The sequence below is a fragment of the Pipistrellus kuhlii genome, unplaced genomic scaffold (assembly GCF_014108245.1).
Source record: "Pipistrellus kuhlii isolate mPipKuh1 unplaced genomic scaffold, mPipKuh1.p scaffold_m20_p_2, whole genome shotgun sequence".
Taxonomy (NCBI): domain Eukaryota; kingdom Metazoa; phylum Chordata; class Mammalia; order Chiroptera; family Vespertilionidae; genus Pipistrellus; species Pipistrellus kuhlii.
In genome coordinates, this window is record NW_023425515.1 from 23,676,499 (window position 1) to 23,699,403 (window position 22,905).

General features: G+C 35.6%; 1 protein-coding gene across 1 annotated transcript in view; it reads right to left on the bottom strand.

Annotated features, from left to right (window-relative positions):
• Positions 1-22,905, bottom strand: part of ZBBX (zinc finger B-box domain containing) — a 100,026-nt gene that overhangs the window by 72,023 nt on the left and 5,098 nt on the right. The window contains exons 2-7 of the mRNA XM_045583654.1: positions 20,012-20,128; positions 17,524-17,637; positions 15,624-15,714; positions 8,561-8,609; positions 7,360-7,469; positions 4,172-4,267 (exon numbers count right to left, since the gene is read on the bottom strand). Coding sequence (XP_045439610.1) covers positions 4,172-4,267; positions 7,360-7,469; positions 8,561-8,609; positions 15,624-15,714; positions 17,524-17,637; positions 20,012-20,079 — 528 coding nt within the window. The 5' untranslated portion in view covers positions 20,080-20,128. The remainder of the gene's footprint in view (positions 1-4,171; positions 4,268-7,359; positions 7,470-8,560; positions 8,610-15,623; positions 15,715-17,523; positions 17,638-20,011; positions 20,129-22,905) is intronic.

The window sequence follows — 22,905 nt, forward strand, 5'->3', positions numbered from 1 at the left end:
TATTTGAAAGTTGCTAAGTGAGTAGATCTTAAAAGTCCTCATCGCAATAAAAATATTTTTTTGGAATTGTATAATGACGGTTGTTAACTAGACTTATCATGGTGGTCATTGAGCAATAGAAACAACTATTAAATTATTATGCTGTACAGCTGAAACTAATGTATTGTGTAAATTAAACCTAAATAAAAATAAATAAAATGAAAATATAATATTATTCTAAATGGCAACAGAATGATAATACTGTGAGTCCATAAGCTAATATTGGTTACTGTCAACTAAAAGAAAAAAAGAAATTCTACCATAAAGTCAGTAAGCATAAATTGTACTGTGATGATAACTGAAGTCCTTCCTGATAATTATTTTCCTGTAACTATGTTCAAGCGAGCATATATTCCCACTGACAGCCATATTTATATAGGCATACCTTTATTTGAAGATCAAAATGTAAAGATGCTAAAAATAAAGGTTTTATACCAGAAAACATAGAAATTCTACCTCAATTATTTCTTCTTATTCGCCTCTCCATTTCCTAAGATCTCTTCTATCCACTTAAGGAAATCTCCATTCCAATTAAGAAAATATACATATCAGAATATATTGATTTGTTTAATCCAACCTCCCTTTGTGTATGTCATACTTCACATTAAAATGCCTTTTGTTTGTTTTTTCTCCTATCTTCCATTATCTCTGATTAACCTTGTCTCTTCTGTTGTTTAAAGGAAATAGAAATTCCTGCTATATTAACACCTATTTTTTTATCAATGTGAAGCTCACCCACTACAATCATCTTTTTAAAACCATTAATGTTGAAAATCATTCTAAATATAGAAGTAGAATTTTCATCCTTAGTAATTCCCGGTGCACATTTACTCTCTATTTTTCAGATAAGTAATTATTTAACAGTCTGAGAGGTAAAAATAAACTTGTGTGTCAAGCTCACTGCCAAGTCTAAATCAATCATAAGTCAAAAGAAAGGCCCTGTGAAAGTATCAGGTTAGTCAATATGGAAGTGGAAATAGTTTGCTTTCAGTTTTTCAGGGAATTTTTTTTTGTAAGTAAAACAAGATATGACAGAACAAATGGTACTAATTGACAATGTACTTCATACAGACTCACTGGGCTAGAAGATGGGGGTCAAATGATTTAGAATACTCAAATTTGGCTATGCTTTATAATAACTAGGTTAAAAAGATAAGGTATAGCAGCCATTAGCCTAGAATGCTTGCTTTTTATATAGTAATGTTTTTTTCCCCTCATATACTAATTTTATTTTTATTTTTTTTTTAGGAATTGCCATATTGTTTTCCATAATGGCTACACAATTTTTTTTATTTTAATTTTCAATGACAGTTTACATTCAATATTATTTTGTATTAGTTTCAGGTGTACAGCAGAGTTGTTAGAGAATCAAATACTTTCCCACCAAATTTCTTCACATCCTATAAAACACTTGTTGTTTTTGTTTTTGTTTCTACTTTTTTTATTTATTTTTTTTAAATATATTTTATTAATTTTTACAGAGAGGAAGAGAGAGAGATAGAGAGCTAGAAACATCGATGAGGGAGAGTCATCAATCAGCTGCCTCTTGCACACCCCTTACTGGGGATATGCCCGCAACTAAGGTACATGCCCTTGACTGGAATCGAACCCGGGTCCCTTCAGTCCCCAAGCCAACGCTCTATCCATTGAGCCAAACCGGTCTCGGCTGTTTCTACTTTTTTTTAAAAAAAAAAATTGAATTTATCGGAGTGACATTGGTTAATAAATTTATACAAGTTTCAGGTATACAATTTTATAATACACCATCAGTATCTTGTAGCATATGTTTACCACCCCAACTCCAGTATTCTTCCATCAACATTTCCCCCCTTTTACCTTTCTATACTTCCCCCCCTTTACCTTTCTGTACTTCCCCCTTTTCCTCAGGCCATCACCATACTGTTTTCTGTATGTATGAGTATTTCTTTCTTTTTTTCCTTTGCTTAATCCCTTAAAATGTCCACCCTAACTTCTCAGATTGACTATGAATCCAGCACTCAATAAAAAAATCTCTATGACTTGGATAGTACCAAAAGGGCAGAAAACCAAAAACACTCTATGACTGGTTAATAATTGATAAACAGAAAGAGATGTCCACTCATCGCTGAGCCATGGTCATCAGGCCAAGGCACAAGAGCATCTGGACCCTTAACACAGAGAAAGGCAGGGAAGAGGATGGGAACAGAGAGAAAAGCAAGAGAATTTAATAATTTCCTTCGTGCATTTTACTTGGCAGAGACTTACATAATAAAGGTTAACATTTATTGAAATGTATGTTCCCTCTCCTTCCTCTCCGTGTGTGTGTGTGTGTGTGTGTGTGTGTGTGTGTGTGTGTGGAGAGAGAGAGAGAGAGAGAGAGAGAGAGAGAGAGAGAGAGAGGTGGGGTGAAGGAGTGAGAGAGAGAAGAGAATCAGACTTAAATCGTAAGTGTCAGATCCTGAAGTTGAGGGAGAAACCATGTCTCATTTCTCTCTGTATCTTCCATACCAGCAGTACCTACACTGACTAAGTAATAGCTCAATGTGCTGAATAAATCACTGAATGGAAAATTCCTAACATAAACGCACAGTAGGGTAATTATACTTTTCTCCCTTAAAGTGGAGTGTCTTTAGTTAAATTTTATACTGGTTCCATGTTAGCAATTACACTCACTTTTGTATATAGCAACTCTTATTTCTTATGACAGTTCAATTGCACCATCCTGAGGGGAGAGAATAGCAGGGAGTTGGGTTTGTTTTTTGTTGTTTCTTTGTCCTGCTCCCTCCATCATTTCTGCATTTCTATCAGGATAATCCAAACATTGAGTAGCCATTTGAAAGTAATTGACATTGATAAATATTAATATGAATAAGATCAATTTTAGGTTTTGCATTATCATGACTTGAGTCTTTAGAGCTACTAACATTTATATTCAAGTAACATGTAAAGCCCAGCTGGCATGGCTCAGTGGTTGAGCATTGACCTATGAACCAGGAGGTCATGGTTTGAGTCCCAGTCAGGGCACATGCCCGGGTTGTGGGCTCAATCCCCAGTAGGAGTCAGGCAAGAGGCGTCTGATCAATGATTCTCATCATTGATGTTTCTCTCTCTCCCTCTCTCTTCCTCTCTGAATCAATACAAATGTATTTTTTAAATGTAAAGATTTAAATCTACCAGTGATCTTTCAATATATAGATCCAATCGTCCCCATCCCTTTGCCTCTAAGAAATAATAAAATCTTTAACCCATTACACAAGTTCCTTGGTTCTGTTTTATTTCCAGATCCAAGTGCAGAATCCTAGTGATAATCATCTGTGCAAGGTCACTGCCTACCACAGACACTGCTTCCTAAAGGTACTCAATGAATATTTGTTGTCAAAGGAATGAAAGTTATAAGAAACCAAGGCATCATTAAACATCTATAATAATAAAAGCATAATATGCTAATTAGACCAGACAGCCAAACGACCTTCTAGACATCCTTCCAGACGACCTTCCGGACGAAGCTGTGGCTACGAGGGCCAAGGCAAGCTGTCAGGGCAGAGCTACTTGCACAAATTTCATGCATCCGGCCTCTAGTAAGTGCTATAATTTCATGTCTACATTTAACCATATTAGTTGCTCAAGTAGTAGAATTTTAAGACCAGCTCACATGGTTTGAGTTTAAGCATTTCATAAAACAATGACTATATGAAGATAAATAAAAGGTTCTAATATGTAGGGGGAAACCTGAGAGATAGCTTATTTACATAATAATGAGGACAAATAAAATAATAATTTTTAAGCTAAACATAAAATGTCAAACATAAATTAGACAGAAAAAATACTTATATCATGTATTCAATTAAAACAATAGTTTAAAATATGGTCTAATTTTTAAATGTCAAATTCACAGATAGAATGCATAACATAAAAATTCTAATAAAGCTAAGTGTTTTAGGAACTACATTAAAACACAGTTTAAATAGCAAAATAGGATTCAGATTAGTGTTCAGTAAAATAATTTTAAGTATGTAAAGACTGTCTGTACCTAATAGAATTTTAGAAATTAATGCAAATCATCCTAAATTCTCGATAATTAAGCATGTTTTAAATGTCTTTGTGTTCAAACGTTCTATAAATACATTTCCAGTAAAGCATTTTAAAGCCATACCTGCAAAAGAGTTGTTCTGTGGAACTTCAGTGCCCCCTTCTGGTGAATTTTAGCAAAGCATCCTGAACAGTAATCTTCTCCACATTCAAGACATACCTTAAAAGATATTTGAAAAACAAAACAAAAACACAATCTTATAATATGACTTTGATAAGATTTTTGTGTATAGATGCTATTGCTATTATATTTATTTCTTCCATTACATACCTATAGTGAAGTCCAAGGAAACTGGAACAACCATTTGTCCCAGTTAAGGTTTAACTCAGAAAAACTAATTTGTAAACAAATTACTCTCATATCAAAATAACTATACTCGATAGAATGTCTTATATGTGTGTAAGATTGAAGTATGCATGTAACATTTTTTTAATAAATCATAAAACAATAGGCAGCATCAGGTCAAATTTCTTGACCTGGTACAAACTACACTGCACTGTCTCTGGATCAAAACTACTCCCAGCATTAGTCCTTTTATCTTACTGTATGGATTAACAGGGTACACTTAGTTTCAAATGGTTTGCATACAATTTGCCTCTAAAAGGCCCTATACACTTCTTTGAATGTACTCTTTCACTGATGCTTCTCAAAACATGGTTTTAAAAAATATTTTTAGAAGATTCCTCGAACAAAATTATTATTTCAAAATGTCAGCAATGGTTATGACTGGTGAAATGATTATAGACAAGTATACCTTTATCTTCCAAATTCTTTACATGTTAAAGTGTAATTTTTAAGTTTAGGGACAAATTGAAAAATGTTATGTACTTGTCTTGATACTGCTACCAAGCAAGACTGGAAGTTAAGAGAGAAGAAAACGGAATTTTTACTACAAGTGAAAGTACCACTGTGCAGTGGCACAGTCATTTCAACACTCTTACCACCAGGACAAAAAGCAGTGAGAATGGCTAAAATACCTCCTTTCCTTGAGTTGGCCCAGGTTCAGAACACTGGTGGTGCAAATAAGAAATCATGACAAGATGGTGCCAGAAAGTCTCTGTCAAGGAGCTCACATTCCCTTTGACTCTCTTTCATTTCCTCCCCTTTAGGGTGCCCTTCAGTGTTCTCCCCACCCTGCCTCTTTCCCTCAACAGGGAACTGAAAGCCTAAAGCGGGTGGGGCAGACTGGAGAGAGGTTGACCAAGCTCTTCTGCCTTCTACCAGTTAATTTGGTGATGTTTGAAATGTGACCTGAGATGCTGTATGCTAACAGGCTCCCAGTTGATGCCATGCAGCAGTGCATGCACTGAGTAATAAGGCACTAGAATGTATAAAACATAGGAAAGTAGGCTAAGCTCTCATTAAAAATTCAACAGACATTTTATATGTCCATTAATTTTTTAAATAGTATTATTTTAATAATGGTAAGTCCCCGTATGATGACATAGTTACCTACGTTAATGTAGACAGATTTATCAGATATATAAAATGACTAGGCCAACACTACAAAAAGGTGAAAATAGTAAGAAATATTAGGTAACTATAGTATAATGAAACTAAAAGAGAAGGCTAGAATCAAAGAACAATATTCACAATGTTTAGTGAGCATTTACTCACTGTTCTAAGGGCTTTGCATGTTTCATCTCATTTAATCCTCACAACAAACCCCCTAAAGTGATAATGACCATTGTATCTCCATTGTGAAGGTAATTAAGAACAAAATGATTAAGAATTTGTCAAGTACTATAGTTAATGGAGCCAGAATTTCAACCCCAAATTCTGGCTCAAAGCTTAAGCTTTCAGGCACAGCCCCACATTACTAATCATTAAGTCAATTTTTTATCATTAATTGCAATACTAATCATTTATTTTTAAAAATGATAAAATCTACAATCAAATAAATCCAATATTTTTATAAATGTCTGCATGTTCAGACAATGTAGATACTTAATGCCACTGAACTGAGCATTTAAAATGACTAAGATGGGAACTTTTAAATTATGATGTATTTTACGATATTTTTTTTTTAAAGTTCATGGCATTGACACCAATGAAAAGTTAGAGAGCTGTCGGAAAGCATTATCTTTTGAACTATTTTTTAAAGTTCGCTTTAGAACTTTTAAGGAAAGAAAGAACAAATGTCATTGGGGGGAAGGAGGAAGACTTGCACATAAATGTACACAGAGCAGCCATCAACATAACAGGGAAAAACAGAAACAACCCACATGTCATTCAACACATGAACAAACAAGTAAATCTTGGTGTATCTATCCTATGGAATACTAGTCAGTAATACAAATGAACCAACTACAGATAAATGTAATGTGAGTGAATCTCCTCATCTCCACATGCAGCAAAACTTACACACACAGAAAAATTATACACACACACACACACACACACACACACACACACACAGGGGTGGGCAAAATTATGTTTATAATAAATAAATTCAGGGGTGGGCAAAATTATGTTAATAATAAATAAATAAATAAATAAAGAGTAAACTCTGTGTTTCATTTACTCACGCCTGTAAGCCTACTTAGCCCACCCCTGTGTATATACCTTATAATTCCATTTACATGAAGTTCAAAAACAGGCACCACTACGTATAAGGAGCTAAAAATCACAACAGTGGCTGCCTTTGCGGTGGGGATGAGTTGGAAAAGGCACAAGTCTTCTGTTATCTTGCTGGGAGTGCAGACATTTCTAGGAAGGCATCTAGTTATATATACATTTACTAGTAAGATCTTTCCACTTCACGGTAAGTAAAATATACCTCAATTAAGAGAGAGAGAGAGAGAGAGAGAGAGAGAGAGAGAGAGAGAGAGAGAGAGAGAGAGAGGAGAATAAGAGGAGAGAACATGGTGATAACAAGTATAACAGACTCTTCACGTGTGACCAAAAGGGGCACAGAGGGAGATGTGGGGGTCAGAGGAGAGGAGAATGCCTGCTGCAGTTTTGGTTTGGGTTGTAGGTTGTAGGTGGAAGATACTGAAGCATGTGTGTTGGCTGACGGGCATGAGCCAAGGCAGAGAGGGCAAGTTCAAGCAGTTAGTGCCTCACCCGGGAGCTGGAGGAGGCGCCTCAGGGCCCTGTGGGCCTTCCCCAGCAGCAGGCACACTCCATCCCAAGGTGTCACAGTAAGAGTCACAGAGGGAAAGTGTGTCGCTGGCAGAGCAGGAAAAGTTGGGACAGTATCTGGGACCACGTGTAAGTTCTATCCCAGTATCTCAGTAGAGTGTACTTACAAGCAGAGCGGTTTTGTTCTCACACTGCCCACACACTTTCCCTCTCATCTTGGGCTTTTCTCTTTCAGAAAAATTTGCCATCTGATAATTAAAACCTTGTTTCACTGGCTCTGGAAGAAAAAAAAAAGAAAAGTCAGACTAATCACTTTGTAATATGATGTTTAGATTTTCAATTGATCAAGTAATTAATGTAACTATGCATATTTCTAAATTATCAAGTAATGTTTAAGTATTAGCTGGCCGGTAAGAATGGCAGGTAGCCACGCCTAATCCTCCCAGTAGCTGAGGACCCCACAATCCCCTTCCTATGACCGTAGGGCCACACATATTCACCCACATGTACTCTGCTTAAAATTCACTTAAATGGGGCATGTAAAATTATAGAATGTAATAAGTGTTAAAAACTATGTTCTTGCCTGACCAGTGTGGCTCAGTGGTTGAGTGTTGACTATGAACCAGGAGGTCATGGTTCAATTCCAAGTCACGGCATATGCCTGGGTTGCAGACTTGATCCCAGTGTGGGGCATTTTAAAATATATATATATTATATATTATTTTAAACACAAGCACACACACAAAAAAAACATAAAAACTATGCTCTTGATAGAATAGCTATGGCATTCTGTCACATCTCCAGATCAAACTGAAGCCCACACAGAACTTCTTCTATACTAAATGTTATACATTTCTAGAACTTGTTCTGCCAAATTATCTTAGCCATTCAAATCAAATGGGTTTGTCCTCTATTAAAAAGTCTTATTTCATTTGGAATTATTATATATTCAATATTGATTTAGGTTTTTGTTGTCAAAATATATTAAAATATAAATGAATTTGTTAATATCCCCTTAATTTCCTAGAGTACATTTTTAATTTATAATTTATACTGCCAAATTATTATCCTAGTTAAAAGATTACATTAATAAACTTTAAGTACTAGTGCTATGAAAGTCCTCACTATGAAAAATGCTATATTATAGTCATACTCTAACTTGATAGTCTTTGTAAATAAAATAATCCCCCCTCCACTACAAACATAAGAAAAAATGTATTTGGAATATCAAAGGTAAAGAGTCATCATCTGGGGATGTGGAATCTTTCTATTGCATAAAACAATTCTAGCACTTTAATTTTCTATGTAATTCAAGTGTAAAAAAATATATATCTGTAGCAAATAATAATACAATGGTAAACTGTTTACCTTGAAGCTTCTCCTTCAGTAATTTTAATCTTACTTTTCCAGGAAAAGGCTATATGAATGAAATAGATTCTATTTGTTAGTTATACATTCTCTTATTCAAAGAAAGTTTAAGTCATTAACAAAAATATCAAAAGTTATAAAATTTTGGTGCATCTTGAAAACAATATTTTTGAAAGAATAATATAAAATTAATAGATCCTCATTAAAGCATAACTAGACCTTGTAATTAAGTTAATAAAATTTTATAAAAAAGAAAATACATTTTGGAAATATATAAAAACAATCTTTTAAAACACTATAAATTATTAATGAGACCAAATTATCTTATGTTAAACAAATATCATTAGATATCACCAAATGATTTTAGGAAAGCACTGCTATTCAAATATTATAAAGGCTTTTCTAGCTCTGATCTCTGTGAAAGACACAAAGTCTAATATTTGCATAGACTGGATCTGAACTAAATTATGACTGAGCTACTCTGCTTATATACTGTAGGAGCCAATATTATTATCTTATTTGACCAATTTAGAAACCACATATTTAAGCATCATAGACTTAACCTCCAAATATATTGTTTGTGATCCTTGACTTTTCCAATTGTAGGAAATAAAAGGTAAATAAGACTCACTGCTAGGTATTTCAGACAAATATTCACTTAAAATGCTGGGATCTTAAGATTTAAATATATAAAACAGATTGGCCAATTGCACCTACTTGCCTTGGTCATTAAAACCAACATTTGAAGTACACAGATAAATATGAAGAGCGTGCACAGCTACACAGACCCTGTCATGCCTACTTTTCAATTTGTAATTTGCACACTCAATTGCCCAATTTGTACATGAGAATATGGGAACAGCAGTTGACTCTATGTCTATGACTGTATCAACCACAGTCATGTGAAAATTTAGGCCTAATTATTCTCAATAAAGCTAGTGGTTTTGCTTCAAAAAGGCACTTGTTGTTGAAGTCCTTTAAGTAACTACTCAAATGCTATGTACCAAACACAGCAAAAGAGAAAATGGGATTAAAATAATCAATTCTTATGAATCAAACTTTTATTTTTAAACTTGTAAAATTATATTGTAAAAGTTACAGATAAATTAATCTCATTGTTATAATCAAAGTTTCCAATATTTCTACCTTAATGATATGTCTGAATTGTAACATGAACAACATAAACTGATGAACAAAAGCAGATACAGAGATAGGGAAGCATCGATCAGACTGTCAAACCTCAGAGGAAATGTAGGGGAGGATGGAGGTAAGAGGAAGAAATCAACCAAAGGACTTATATGCATATAAGCCTAACCAATGGACACAGATAACAGAGAGGTGAGGGGCATTGATGGGGGGGGGGGGGTGATGGGGGGAGTTAATGGAGTGATGAGGACAAATATGTAATGCCTCAATCAATAAAGAAATTAAAATGAAAAAAAAAAGACTACAACCCCCAGAAACTGGCACTTCTCTCATTTGCATCTTTAATCTTTACTTTGTGAATCCATCTCGCAACCACAAACTGACTCACCTCTACATCTAATAATGACCCAATCATCATCAAATCAAATTTTGTGTTTCTAGAAATTCTCATTCCCCATAAATAGACATTTTAATGTGATTTTCAGTTGATGTTACAATTGGTTTCACACCTAGTATCTCACACATTGCTAAAGACTCTGTGAAGTAATTAACGAGCATCATTATGCATGTTTACAAACACAGTGACAAAAACTCAGGAAGGTCAAATGACTTGTCTGAAAAATCACAACGCTAAGGAAATGAGTGAGGAATTTAGTCTAAACAGGGTTTCTTGACGTTGGCTAAGATAATTCTTTGCTATGAGAGCTGTCCAATGTACTGTGGATGTATAGCTGCACTCCTGGACTGTAACCATTACATACCATTAGCAAAACAAACAAACAAACAACTCTCATTGGTGAAATCAAATGTCTCCAAACATTGCCAGTGTCTTCTGGGGGAGGGGATTGCCCCCTGTGGAGAAAACACTGGTCTAAAACTAGACTCAAAACTTTTCCACTACACAATGTATCAGAGAGGGTTGACTTCTCTATATTTTCTAAAAACACCTTCCTTCACTTTCCCCTTCAAGGAAATCACATTATTTTGAGTCTACTCCCACTATTCTTTCTCTTCTCAGGCTCCCTTCACTGCAGAGCTGGAGAATTATCTTAGAGCCAGCCTGAAAGCCTGCCTCTCAAATTCTGGCCCTCATGCTTGACCTTGAGCAAGTTACTTATTTGATGTTAAATTACTTCATCTGTGGAACTAGAAAAATAACTGCTGCCTTTTAAGAGTGATATAAGCACTTAATGAGATAAAACAGACAAAGCAGCTAAGCTGTTGACTGGTGTAAAACAGAGAGTGAGTAAATATTAAAGTTCCCTTGGCCTCCATATACCTGGAGCTTTTCCCTTCACACCTGCGCTTTTTATAGATTCTTAGGAACTACATTTACTTGCTCAGCTTCTACAAACACATGAGAATTCAAATAAAAACTCTAAATCTTGCCCAAGCCGGTTTTGCTCAGTGTTTAGACTCGCACATGTGTCAAACACAAGGCCCGAGGGCCAAATCCATCCCGCCAGGCCTTGCAATGTGGCCCGCACCGCGCTGTCATCACTGCACTCCGCTGCGTTTCCATCACAATGACAGTTTATGACTGTTCAGTAAACCATTCGGCCCGTGATTTAGGCTGGATTTTAGATTTTGGCCCCTTCTCTGATTGAGTTTGACACCCCTAGAGCGTCAGCACATGGATTGAAGGGTCAAGGGTTTGATTCTGGTCAAGCTCCAGTTGGGGCATATGTGGGAAGCAATCAATCAGTGTCTCTCTCTCACATCAATATTTCTCTGTGCGTCTTTTCTCCCTCCCTTTCACGCTCTCTAAAAATCAATGGAGCTCTAGCCACTTTGGCTCAGTGGGTAGAGCATCAGCCTGCAGACTGAAAGGTCCCAGGTTCAATTCCGGTCAAGGGCATGTACCTTGGTTGCAGGCACATCCCCAGTAAGGGGTGTGCAGGAGGCAGCTGATCGATGTTTCTTTCTCATCTATGTTTCTAACCCTCTATCCCTCTCCCTTCCTGTAAGTAAAAAATCTAAAATATATATTTTTTAAATCAATGGAAAAAAATATCCTAAATCAAATAAAAACTCTAAATCTCTGAAATTTGTTAAAAGGGTTGAACTTTAATGTTCTGATAAAACATGAGAGAGAGAGAGAGAGAGAGAGAGAGAGAGAGAGAGAGAGAGAGAAATATGTGAGGCAATAGATAAATAATTAATTCAGCACAGCGGGCAGGGTTACTTTTACAACATATATGTATATTGAATAATCATATTGAACACTTTAAATATGTTACAGTTTTGTCATTATACCTCAGTAAAGCTGGGGAAAAGGAAGGAAGGAGGAGATGAAGGAAGAGAAGAAGGTCTAAATCAATATCCCAGAACTCTTTTTCTAACTTCTTTCTTTATTCTATCTCCTAGCCAACCCAGACTGCAATATCAATTATACATTTGATTTCTTCCTTTCCTTTCTCATTGTTTTTTTTTTTAGTTCCATGTATCCTTTTAATTATTCTGCTACATTTTAAGTTAGATTCTTCTCATCAGATTCTTTTAAAGATCTCTAAATTCTTTTAAAGATCTCTGCCTCTATACCAGTGGCCTCCAAAGTAGCATGTATGCATGTCTGAGGAAGCTCAGGGAAAGAGCAGAGAATATCAAAGAAAAATCTACATATTATCCTTGATTAATACCTATATTTTGCTTTATAATTTACATGATATATTAGTAAACAAATATATATATATATATATATATATATATATATATATATATATAATTGAATTCCATTTATAAATAAAGAGTTCATGGGCACAAAGCTGTGCTCAAAATAAATTCTTTATTAATGCAATGCATGATCAAAACAGTTTGGATGTCATTTGCTCTAAATTTATAAACTTAAAATACACTGGATATTTGAACAAAATCAACCATCATAAAGTATCACCTTAATCTTATTATCCTCCTGTTCCAAAGCTGCAGGGAATTCCATTCATACAATGAAAAAAATCAGTGTTATTTAAGGCCTCCCCTTCTATCCTAGCTCACCTTATACTAGGACTAGTGGCCCAGTGCACGAAGTTTGTGCACATTAGAAGGGGATTAATTAGAGGAAATAATTTAATATTGCTATTTGCCCTTTCTCTATAAAGAAGTGTCAGAGATGAAAGAAAATTCGTAAAATGTATATGAAAACCTTCCTCCTGTCAAAGTCTGGGGCGCACCACAGGACCCAGAGTCAAGTCCCCACCCACCCACAGGTGCCTCAAAATTGCGTGAGATCCAGTCCTGGCCAGTCCCACCCTTCTCAAGCCCCAAAGGCAGGGGCATAACCTCAGGATGGGGGTCATGGCCTGAGGTCCCCCATCTTAGACCAGGGTGGGAGGAGTGCCTTGAGGTCCCCTGTCAAGCCATGCTGGGTGGGGGGCATGGCCTGACGTCTCCTGTCATGTCCCATGGGGGCGGGGGAGGGCTTAGCCTCAGGTCCCTGCTGATTGCTCATTAAGGCTCCTTAAGGGAACTTGGCCTCAGCTGTGGGTGCATCCATGTTTGTGATGGAGTGATGATCAATTAGCATATTCCCTCTTTATTAGATAAGGATACCCACCTTCTATAGCACCCAACCCTCCATGCTTTCATCCTTTGACTCAATTATGAAGATTGTGGACACTAGGATTATGACTTATTCATCACTGTTTTCTTACAAACACATCTAGTAGACTTTCAAATATTTTCAGAACTAAACTATTATTTCTCAAGCACAGATAGCTCATACACTAAATAGTTATGAAAAATTACATACTGATGTTTTCTATATTTTACATTGTCTTCCACATTTGATAAGGATCTCCTGGAGAACAAGGAAAATTCACTACATGACAAAGAAGGCACTTAATAAATACTAAAGAATAGCCAGTGCTCAATAGTGGTTGAGCATTGACCTAAGAACCAGGAGGTCACAATTTGATTCCTGGTCAAGGCACATGCCTGGTTTCAGGCTCACTCCCAGTAGGGAGCATGCAGGAGGCAACCAATCAATGATTCTCATCACTGACGTTTCTCTCTCTCTCTCCCTCTTCCTTCCTCTCAGAAAAAATATATTTTAAAAATAAATACTGAAGAATGAATTAGATAAGAATCACAGAGTCATCATTTTTAATACAGTATATTTATAAAAGCGTCTAAAACATGGAACACTATGTCTCAGAAAGATAATAAAAAACAGAAGGTGGATTATAAAACTTTTAATCCAAAAATTAAAGAAACATATTTCAGTAATATAAAATGCTTTTTCAAAGCCAAAAAGTTTAGAAGCACCAAGCAAAATGTTTGTAGATGACAACTGCCCAATGAAAGTTTAATGACAGGTATGTAAAAAATAAAAGCTATATAAGTTAAAACTCACAAAGTCATGGATCTTGTACTAACAAATTCAGAAGCAAAACAGTTTTCTTTATAGAATGGCACTCATCTGGCTTTAATCATACATATAATGCAATGTTTTTTTATAATACACTAGAGGCACAGTGCATGAAATTCATGGTCCCTAGGCCTGGCCTGTGATCAGGGCCATCTCGCTGGGCTGCCAGCAGCTGGCCCTGCCCCCCCACTGCCACCCACCCCCAGCTCCCCATTCACCATCTTGCACCCAAGGTGGGCCCATCCCAGGATATACTTTAAGCTCAAGTAGGAGACTGTGATCCCCCAGTGGGGGCCGGCTCACAGAAGATGGTTTGTGTGAAATTTCTTTCATGGAAAGGGATGGGGTATGGGCCCAATGCCTGAGAGTGTTCCAGGGGGCTGGTGGCACTATCAAGGTCATTCTGGTCACACCTGAACATTCAACTGCATTTATTTGCTGGAGGATTCTACTTGCAGAATCCTGGGGCATGACAACCCATCTCACTAAAAGGTCTAATTAGACTTCAGGTCATATCACCACTGAGGGGGGTAAGATCGGGTGCTTTAAGCATAGAACATGGAATTCTGAACAGGTTAGACTTCAGCAGACCCACCTAACCAATGCCTGCTACCTTGCTGATGGCTCCTCCCTCCCACGCAGGGAGCAGGTGGAGAGGAGTGAGCAGCAGCTGTCTGCAGCTGTGGGCAGGCCTGTGTCTGTCTGGGCTGTGGGAAAGAATGCCAGCTGGCTGTGGGGAGGGACGGAGAGGCTGGTCATTCCCACCCACTCACTGGTCCCACCCCCTGCCGCTGGACGCTCTCTGTGTGTGGGGTGACTGGTAGGGTGGGGGCGTTGGTCTGGTACCTCCCATGTCCTCTGCCACCCCTCCCAGTAACCCTTTCACCAACCTGAGATAGTAGCCAGCTGACCGGGAGGGAGGGACTGAGGGGTTGGCTGTTCCTGCCAGCTCACCAGCCCTGCAATTGGGCTATTGGGGCCTGCAGGCTGGGGGCAGCTCCTGAATTGAGCATCTTCCCCCCTGGTGGACAGTGTGCATCATAGCAACTAGTTGTTCTGCCATTTGGTCTATTTGCATATTACCCCTTTATTATATAGGATAGTAAAGATAAAGTAATTCTATAGCTGGGAAACCTATAAGTTTTCCCTTGGTATCTTCATATATACAATCAACAGGATATGGATAATTATTATTTAAGTAGCACATCAACATATTAAGCAAATGTGTTATAATAAAAAGGCAGAAAAAAATCTGTCCCTTTATTATATCAAATAACCTACATAGTTCTATTTCAAATACTTGACACCAGAAACAAAACTGAATGGGAAAAATTAGTTTTAAAAAATTCAACTTGCAGATGAAAAACAAAAACATATCTGAATATGAAAGTTCTATATAATCTATAAAAAATTAATCAAAATCCAATAATATGCAGTTGTTAAAACAAGAACAGTAAGCTCTTAAGTATGGAAAGTAATGCAAGACCTGAAAACATAATTTATATATTATTGCTTAGCAAACTGCATGAGAATCAAATAATATTTTCTTACCTTAATAACATTTCCTTTATTTTGTGACAGTATATGTGACGGATTACCCAATTTTCCCACTTTTCCAGATTTCCAGTGATAGTCACTTGACCTTTAATATAAATAAACAGAAAATAAAATATAATAACTAAACACATTTCTCCTTTTAATGAAAACAAATATATTTTTCCTGTTTCAGAAAATGGAAATGCAGTTGTTAGCATGTAACAGACCACCACAAAATGAAAATGAAATATCAATAATGCCACAGCATCCTCGGTAATTCTGAAATATAGCTTTACCATATTTGGAATTTTTGAGATAAAATGAATAAAAGTGAAATGTCCAAAGAGATGAAGTATTCCATTTTTTTGGACATTATAATGACTATAGATAGCTTTACTGATTTATAGGAAACTTTACAGATTGTCATGCAGTTTTAAAAGCTAAGGGTCCACAGATATAAACAGGAAAAGGAAGCAAAACAATAATAAAAAATATTCAGCAGATCTAAGTGATTAATTCCTTATTAAAACTTAAAATTAGCTCCCAGGTTGAAAGGTAACAGATATTACAAAGAAGGCAAGCTGTTTGCTCTACGGTTTAGTTTTCAAAGTACCTTTGAGACTCACAATTTTTTTTTTTTTTAAGTCAACAGAACAGGGAGTTCAATTCCCACTTAAAAAGTAATGAGACAAAATCTTGCGCAAGGTCACAGATGATGTATAAGAAAGCCAAGATGAGAACACTGGGCTTCCAACTTCCTAACCAGGAAGTGGCACATTCTCATTCCGGCTACATTTACCTCCCATGTAACCTTAGTAAAGCATTTAACTCTTCTGAAAACTCAGTCAAGCTTCAGAAAATTTTTAGAATACCGAGAAAAGGTCCCTCAGCTAAATAAAACTGACTCTTGGGAGCTGATTTCAGAAACTCTCTTTCACAGACACATTTTTGAGCCACTGAGAAGTCCAAAGCAGTGAAGTAAAAAGAAATAAAACTGGTAATTGGATCATTAAGAGAAGAGCAGCAAGATGCACAATAAACTTTGTCACCTGGGGTGACATACACTATAGAGATGCCTTGTTTAAACCAATGTTCTAGTCATGAGAAAGGGTGTGTGCATGTGTCATGAATATTTTTCAAAGAGATAAACTAGTGGTCAGTGGTCGGCAAACTCATTAGTTAACAGCCAAATATCAACAGTACAACGATTTAAATTTCTTTTGAGAGCCAAATTTTTTAAACTTTTTCTAATGCCATTTCTTCAAAATAGACTCGCCCAGGCCGTGGTATTCTGTGGAAGAGCCACACTCAAGGGGCCAAAGAACTGCATGTGGCTTGCGAGCCGCAGTTTGCTGACCATGGAGATAGACAAAGATAAATTATCCTGAAACTATAATAAACATTTGAATTTTCTTTCATTGAATTTCAGCTAAAGCATGTTGGTTTAAAATATTTCAAACATACTCATGATTGTAAGCAATTCTTATATATGTATGTACATGTAAACTCCTGCCCCTCAAAGGTTTTAAATAAATAATAATGACTCTAAACATAGACTAGCAATCTCCTGTTGATGGCAATTTTAAGGGAGCAAAAGGCAAATTCTGTATTAATGTCCTGAAAATTCTAGACTATAAATGATTCAGAAGAAAAATAAAAGCAGAGAAATAAGAACATGTCAGAGTAAATATGGTCCAGAAGATACAAAAGTCATAGTGATTTTAAAAAGCAACATGTCTTACATAAGAAACACAAATAGAAAAAAACAGGGGAAATTCAATATTGCTTGATCATCAGGAAAAGCCAGAAATTGTTCATTCAGGACAGATCTTTTATTGGAAGGACAAGAGTACATAAAATAGTTCTTTACATAATTCAGTTTATTTCTCTGAAATTATCCAAAAACGTCACCTACTCTCTTTCTTCTTTGTCTTTGTTCCTTGTTGATTGGAACTCTTGCAGCTTCTTTTCCACCTCTTGGTTCTCCAGCTCTAACTGTACTTTCTCTATCTTCAGTTCTCGGGCATTTCTGAATAAGATTTAAAGGCAGAACGTTCATTTGGAGTAAACCAACAAAATCAAAGTAATTTTATATCAACTTTTTCTTTTAAGCAAAATTATGAGTAATAAATAGTGATAAAACATTTTAATTACTCTTGCTTCTTTAAAATATGGGTTCTAAAGTTAGCATTTGCTTTCTATTTAAGCAGGTATTGCTGCAAATCTTAGACTCTCATTTTTCCCATTGCATTGCTAGAGGTTATAAATCATAATTCACTTTATATATGAGCTATGCCTTTATAGATAAACAAATATCTATGGCACACAATAGACAACAAAGGAAAATTATTTTTAAATTTTATACTGTCTTTTCTCTAAGGATTTGAGTGTTTTTCAAGACACTTTAAAATAACCACTTTTTCTGTGTAAGCAGACTACATATTTTTTGCTAAATCTTCAAATAAATAAATTTATTTTTGCTAAAGTAAATTTATATCTTTATGTTATATACACACACACACACACACACACACACACACACACACACACTCCATGCAGGCTCTGTTCTTTTTATCATTATTTATTTATTTATTTTTGATTATAGGGTTTTGGTACAGAAGCCATCGAAAAGATTAAATGGTAACTGAGCCAAGCACCACCAATTCTTTCCTTGAAGAAAAACAATAAGAAGATAACTTTTGAGACAAGAGCCCCCTTATAGATTCCTGAACAAGAAATTTTTATAATATCTGAAGCCCACCGAGCTTTTGACACAGCCATTTCCTTCTATTTTCTAGTCAGCATGTCATTGATTCTTCCGTGGCTCTAAGCTAACTTAGCTGTCTATCTTTTGTTACCTATCATGAGTTTAAATCTCTATTTTCTGAATGGGCACCCACACATGCTACAGCAAGAAACCAAAATAAGAATAATGGAAATCAGAAGAGAGAACTGATTTATAGAGATGGGAGCAGTCACCAAGGAGCAAGGGAGCCAATGCTATGTTCCCAAATGAATACAATCCAGGGAGATATATAAAAAGTGACAAGAGGAAAAGGCTGTCCAGAAGGTTTAGAGACGCTGGCAAAGATATTGAGGGAAGGGCATTGCTTTCATTATGTCTGCTCTGCAAGGTGTAATTCAGCCCCTACTACATACCATACCCTCACTAAATTAGGTAATAGAACATGAGACCCGATGGAGCTTCTAGCATAGAGAGGAACACGGACATGTCTGAGTGGAATTGAGATACAGTGTGCTTGTGAGCTCACTGGAGGTGTACCGGGAGGTACCTGAGTATATCAAAACGACACATATTCAGCCCCTGGAACTGCAGGGACAATTTTGTTCACTAACATCCTCTACTAGGTGCCTGAGGACAGATTATGACTTCCTCCTTTTGTTTCCACCATTCCCTAGAACTCTTAATAAATGTTTGTTGGATGAATATTTATAAGTCTCTACACATTGAAACATATCACTAAAATCAAAGGCACATCCCCTTCTCTTTTTAGCAGAATAAAGGGAAATTGGTAATATCAGCGATTGCATACCTCCCTTCCCCACCAAAAAATAAAAAATAAATAAATAAATGTGGATCCTTATCATGATAATGCCATAAATTTGTATAGCATTTTCTAGTTACACAATGCTTTTACAGTAAAGGGAGAATTAGGAAAGCTATGAAGACATTGAATACCATAGGACTATTGGTCTGGACCAGGGAACTCAGAAACTAAAATTAAAAACCAACAGTCTGTCCCCAACAGTGGGCTTTTAGTGATGTTGGACAGGAAGATCTTGGGAATTTTCAAGGACTCTAGATAGATGTTCTCAAAGGCAAACAATATACTGAACTTCTGGCATCCTCGCCACATCATGAAATTCCCAGATACCCAGAGCTGCTTGGCTCTGGCTGAATGGATCTACCAGGCAATCTAGGACAGAGGGTATTCTTCCTGAGAAAGGTGCATTCAACATAGCATCTTTTAACCATGCAAATTGAGAGCTTCCTTTTTCCTGTTAAAAGGTCACTCACCCTAACAGTCTCCTTAATTTTAAGTTTCTTTCCATTTTCTCAGAGCAATATTTTTTTTTTATTTTATATAAGTGTCACAAAAATATTTGTAACTTTCTGCTATAGTTTTAATAGTATACACAACCTTCATTTATAACTTTTTCCTTCTATTCCTGTGTCATAAATATTTTATTTCTTATTTTTTAAACTATTATCAAGCCAACCCTCTTATAGATGAAAATACAGCTATGAAAACAAAAAAAGAGATAAGAATTCACAAATTTAGAGTTCAACTCTAAACAGCCTTAAGCAAAAATGCTTTCAGTTACAATATGCAAAAACTTCAGCAATTATTTCTCCTTAAGTAAATATTGTATGCACTTACTTATATTTTAGCTTCACAGAATGTCCAGGTTTTCCCCATGGAAGCACTACAAAGTCTTTGCTGTTCATGGTTACTGTCTTAATATTATCTACAAATTACTGTTACTTGTGGAAACTTCTGAAAAAGTAACAAAGACAAAAGAATTATGTCAGTGGAAAAGAGGTTAACTTACAAATTTGAAACTACTAATAACTTGGAAATTGTTAGGAGAAAAAAAGGCTAAATCAAAGGTTAAACAACAAAAAATATTATATGTGGTAAAGTATTATAATTTATACACATGTATATACCAATAAAGTTATAAATACAACATTTCTGATGGAAATAAAATTTTACAATAATTATGTAGCAAAATGCTATAACAATATTCAACTGAAAGTGAAGAAAGCATTCATAAACACAAGTAGAGTACATATTCTGGCTTTTTCTATGTTAAGGTTATAAAAATATATATCATGTATTTGTTCCCACCCAAAAATAACTTCCAAGGCTAAATATAGTGAAAAGAGATACAGTCCAAACTTAAAACCTCTTTTTTTGCATATATGGTAATGTAAGATGAGAATTAAGGTATGCAATGATTGCCCAAAAGCATTCTAATATTCTCATTTATCAAAGAAAATTTTAATGATGCTCTTAGCCTAAGATAAGAAATTAGCATATTTAGAAAGAATTTTCAACAAGAAATGAAACAAAATAGATTTTCTGCCTAACTCTAAGTTAACCAGAAAATTAAATTATTCAGAACACCTTCTTTCCTGAGTATCCCAATTATTCATGGCCCTATAATAATTTACTCTGCAATGCTGAATTACCGAATCACATGCAAAACTATTAGATTTTTATATGAATAAAAATTTCCAAATCCCAAATACTCTATAGAAATATAAGAAGCAATAACATAGAGTCCTTACTCTTAAATGCTCAAATCATTTGATACTCTCAAGTTTATATATATGTGTTCTTATATGCTCATACTCCCTATAAATATTTGTTAAGGCTACACTATATGCAAAGTTCTGGGCTGGAAAGTATGAAGGAGTTAAGGCCCAAGAATATTTGTTGTTTGGGCTCAAATGGCATAGAGTCAAATACAGCATTTAAGACCTATATTAAAAGCTATAAAACAAGGTGGAAATGACAAGGGCCATAAAATTTACACATTTAATAATAGAAGTGAGAGAAAAGAGAGAATTCTAGCTTGCTAGTATTTATAATATAGCTTTAAGGAGAAGCAAGGCTTATATATGATGATATGGATTGAATGATCATTCTACATTATAAGAAAGTACAGCTCTTAAATGGGGACTGACTGCTTCCCTTTGATTGATGTATAGGTTACATGAAGGGGAAAAGTAGGCATAAGCTTGGAAATATAGACTGAGGCCCAATAATGGGTTGCTTTAAATGCCAATATGAGGCTTTTGGAACTTATTCTATAGCTGAGAGTCACTGAAAGTTTTAAGGAAAGAACATAAAATAACACTAGAAGCTTTTCATAGACTTAAGAGTAGGCATCAGAATATGAATAACCAAATGGAAGGTTATTGTGACTTCAAAGTCTACACAACATAATTTCAATGATGCCACCATTGATCAAAACATTTTGGGAACGTCTCTTTTGAAACCGTCTTCAGAACCCATCATACCCTCAAAAAAAAAAAAACACAAATCTATTTTGTTGTGCTTCATTGAAAATAAAAATGCCCAGCAGAAGCAACTACTTTGTTCACTCAAATCTAGTTTCAAATAACCCTACCTCCAAAAATCAAATCCATCATGAAATGGTAGACTTCTACAACCTGGGAGGAAACTCTGAAGGAAATTATTCTTTGAAGATAATTAGAAAATGAAATTTCACAAAATTTTATATTGTAAGCAATGTAGTGAGTGGTTGCATCATAGGAGTATGTATATTTATGCCTTTCATCAACATTAATGTAGCAGATCCTTTGTGACCCAAGTAACCGGTACATGATATCTTCCCTCAAAGAATTCACAATCAAAGAGAAAGCCACATAAGCACCAGCAATACCATGGGACATTCCAACAGAAATACTTAGGAGGAACACCCAATTCAGATTCATTTCTCAACCAACATTTCTTGTCTCTCAAAGCTAAAATCAGTGTAAAAAAGAACTAAAGCTTTCACAGGAACAGACACCTAGGATTTTATTTGCTTTTGGGGAGGATGCATCTTCTTTGTAGGTAAAATCTCTGTCTCATTTTTATCAAACAGAGGCTACAAAAGCTTCCTTTAATAAAACCTTCTGGAATAATCCTGCTTCTATAACATAGAAAAAAAATATATATATATATATATTTTATTATTATAATCAAGAAATTCAACTATTGGACCCTAGTCTACTGTTGGTAAGTTTTGCAAGAAAAATAATACTTAATCATTATCATTATCAGTAAGTAAAAGTAAAAGAATCCACATTTTCTGCTGAAACTGGTTTGGCTCAGTGGATAGAGCATCGGCCTATGGACTGAAGGGTCCCAGGTTCGATTTCAGTCAAGGGCATGTATGTTGGTTGCGGGCACATCCCCGGTAGGAAGTATGCAGGAGGCAGCTGGTCGATGTTTCTCTCTCACTGATGTTTCTAGCTCTCTATCCCTCTCCCTTCCTCTCTGTAAAAAAATTAATAAAATATATATATTTTTAAAAAGAATCCACAGTTACTGTGTCTAATAAGTTAAAATAATTTACATTGCCTGATTTTATTTATGCATTGAGATATACAATTTTTTATGTGTGTACATACACATAAAGCTGATCTGATACAGAAAGACTGAAATGAATGAAAGAAAAGTCAGTGAATTTCATTAGCACGAGATGATTCAGATTTATAACTCTGCTGATAATGTGATTTAACCAACAAATGGTCTTA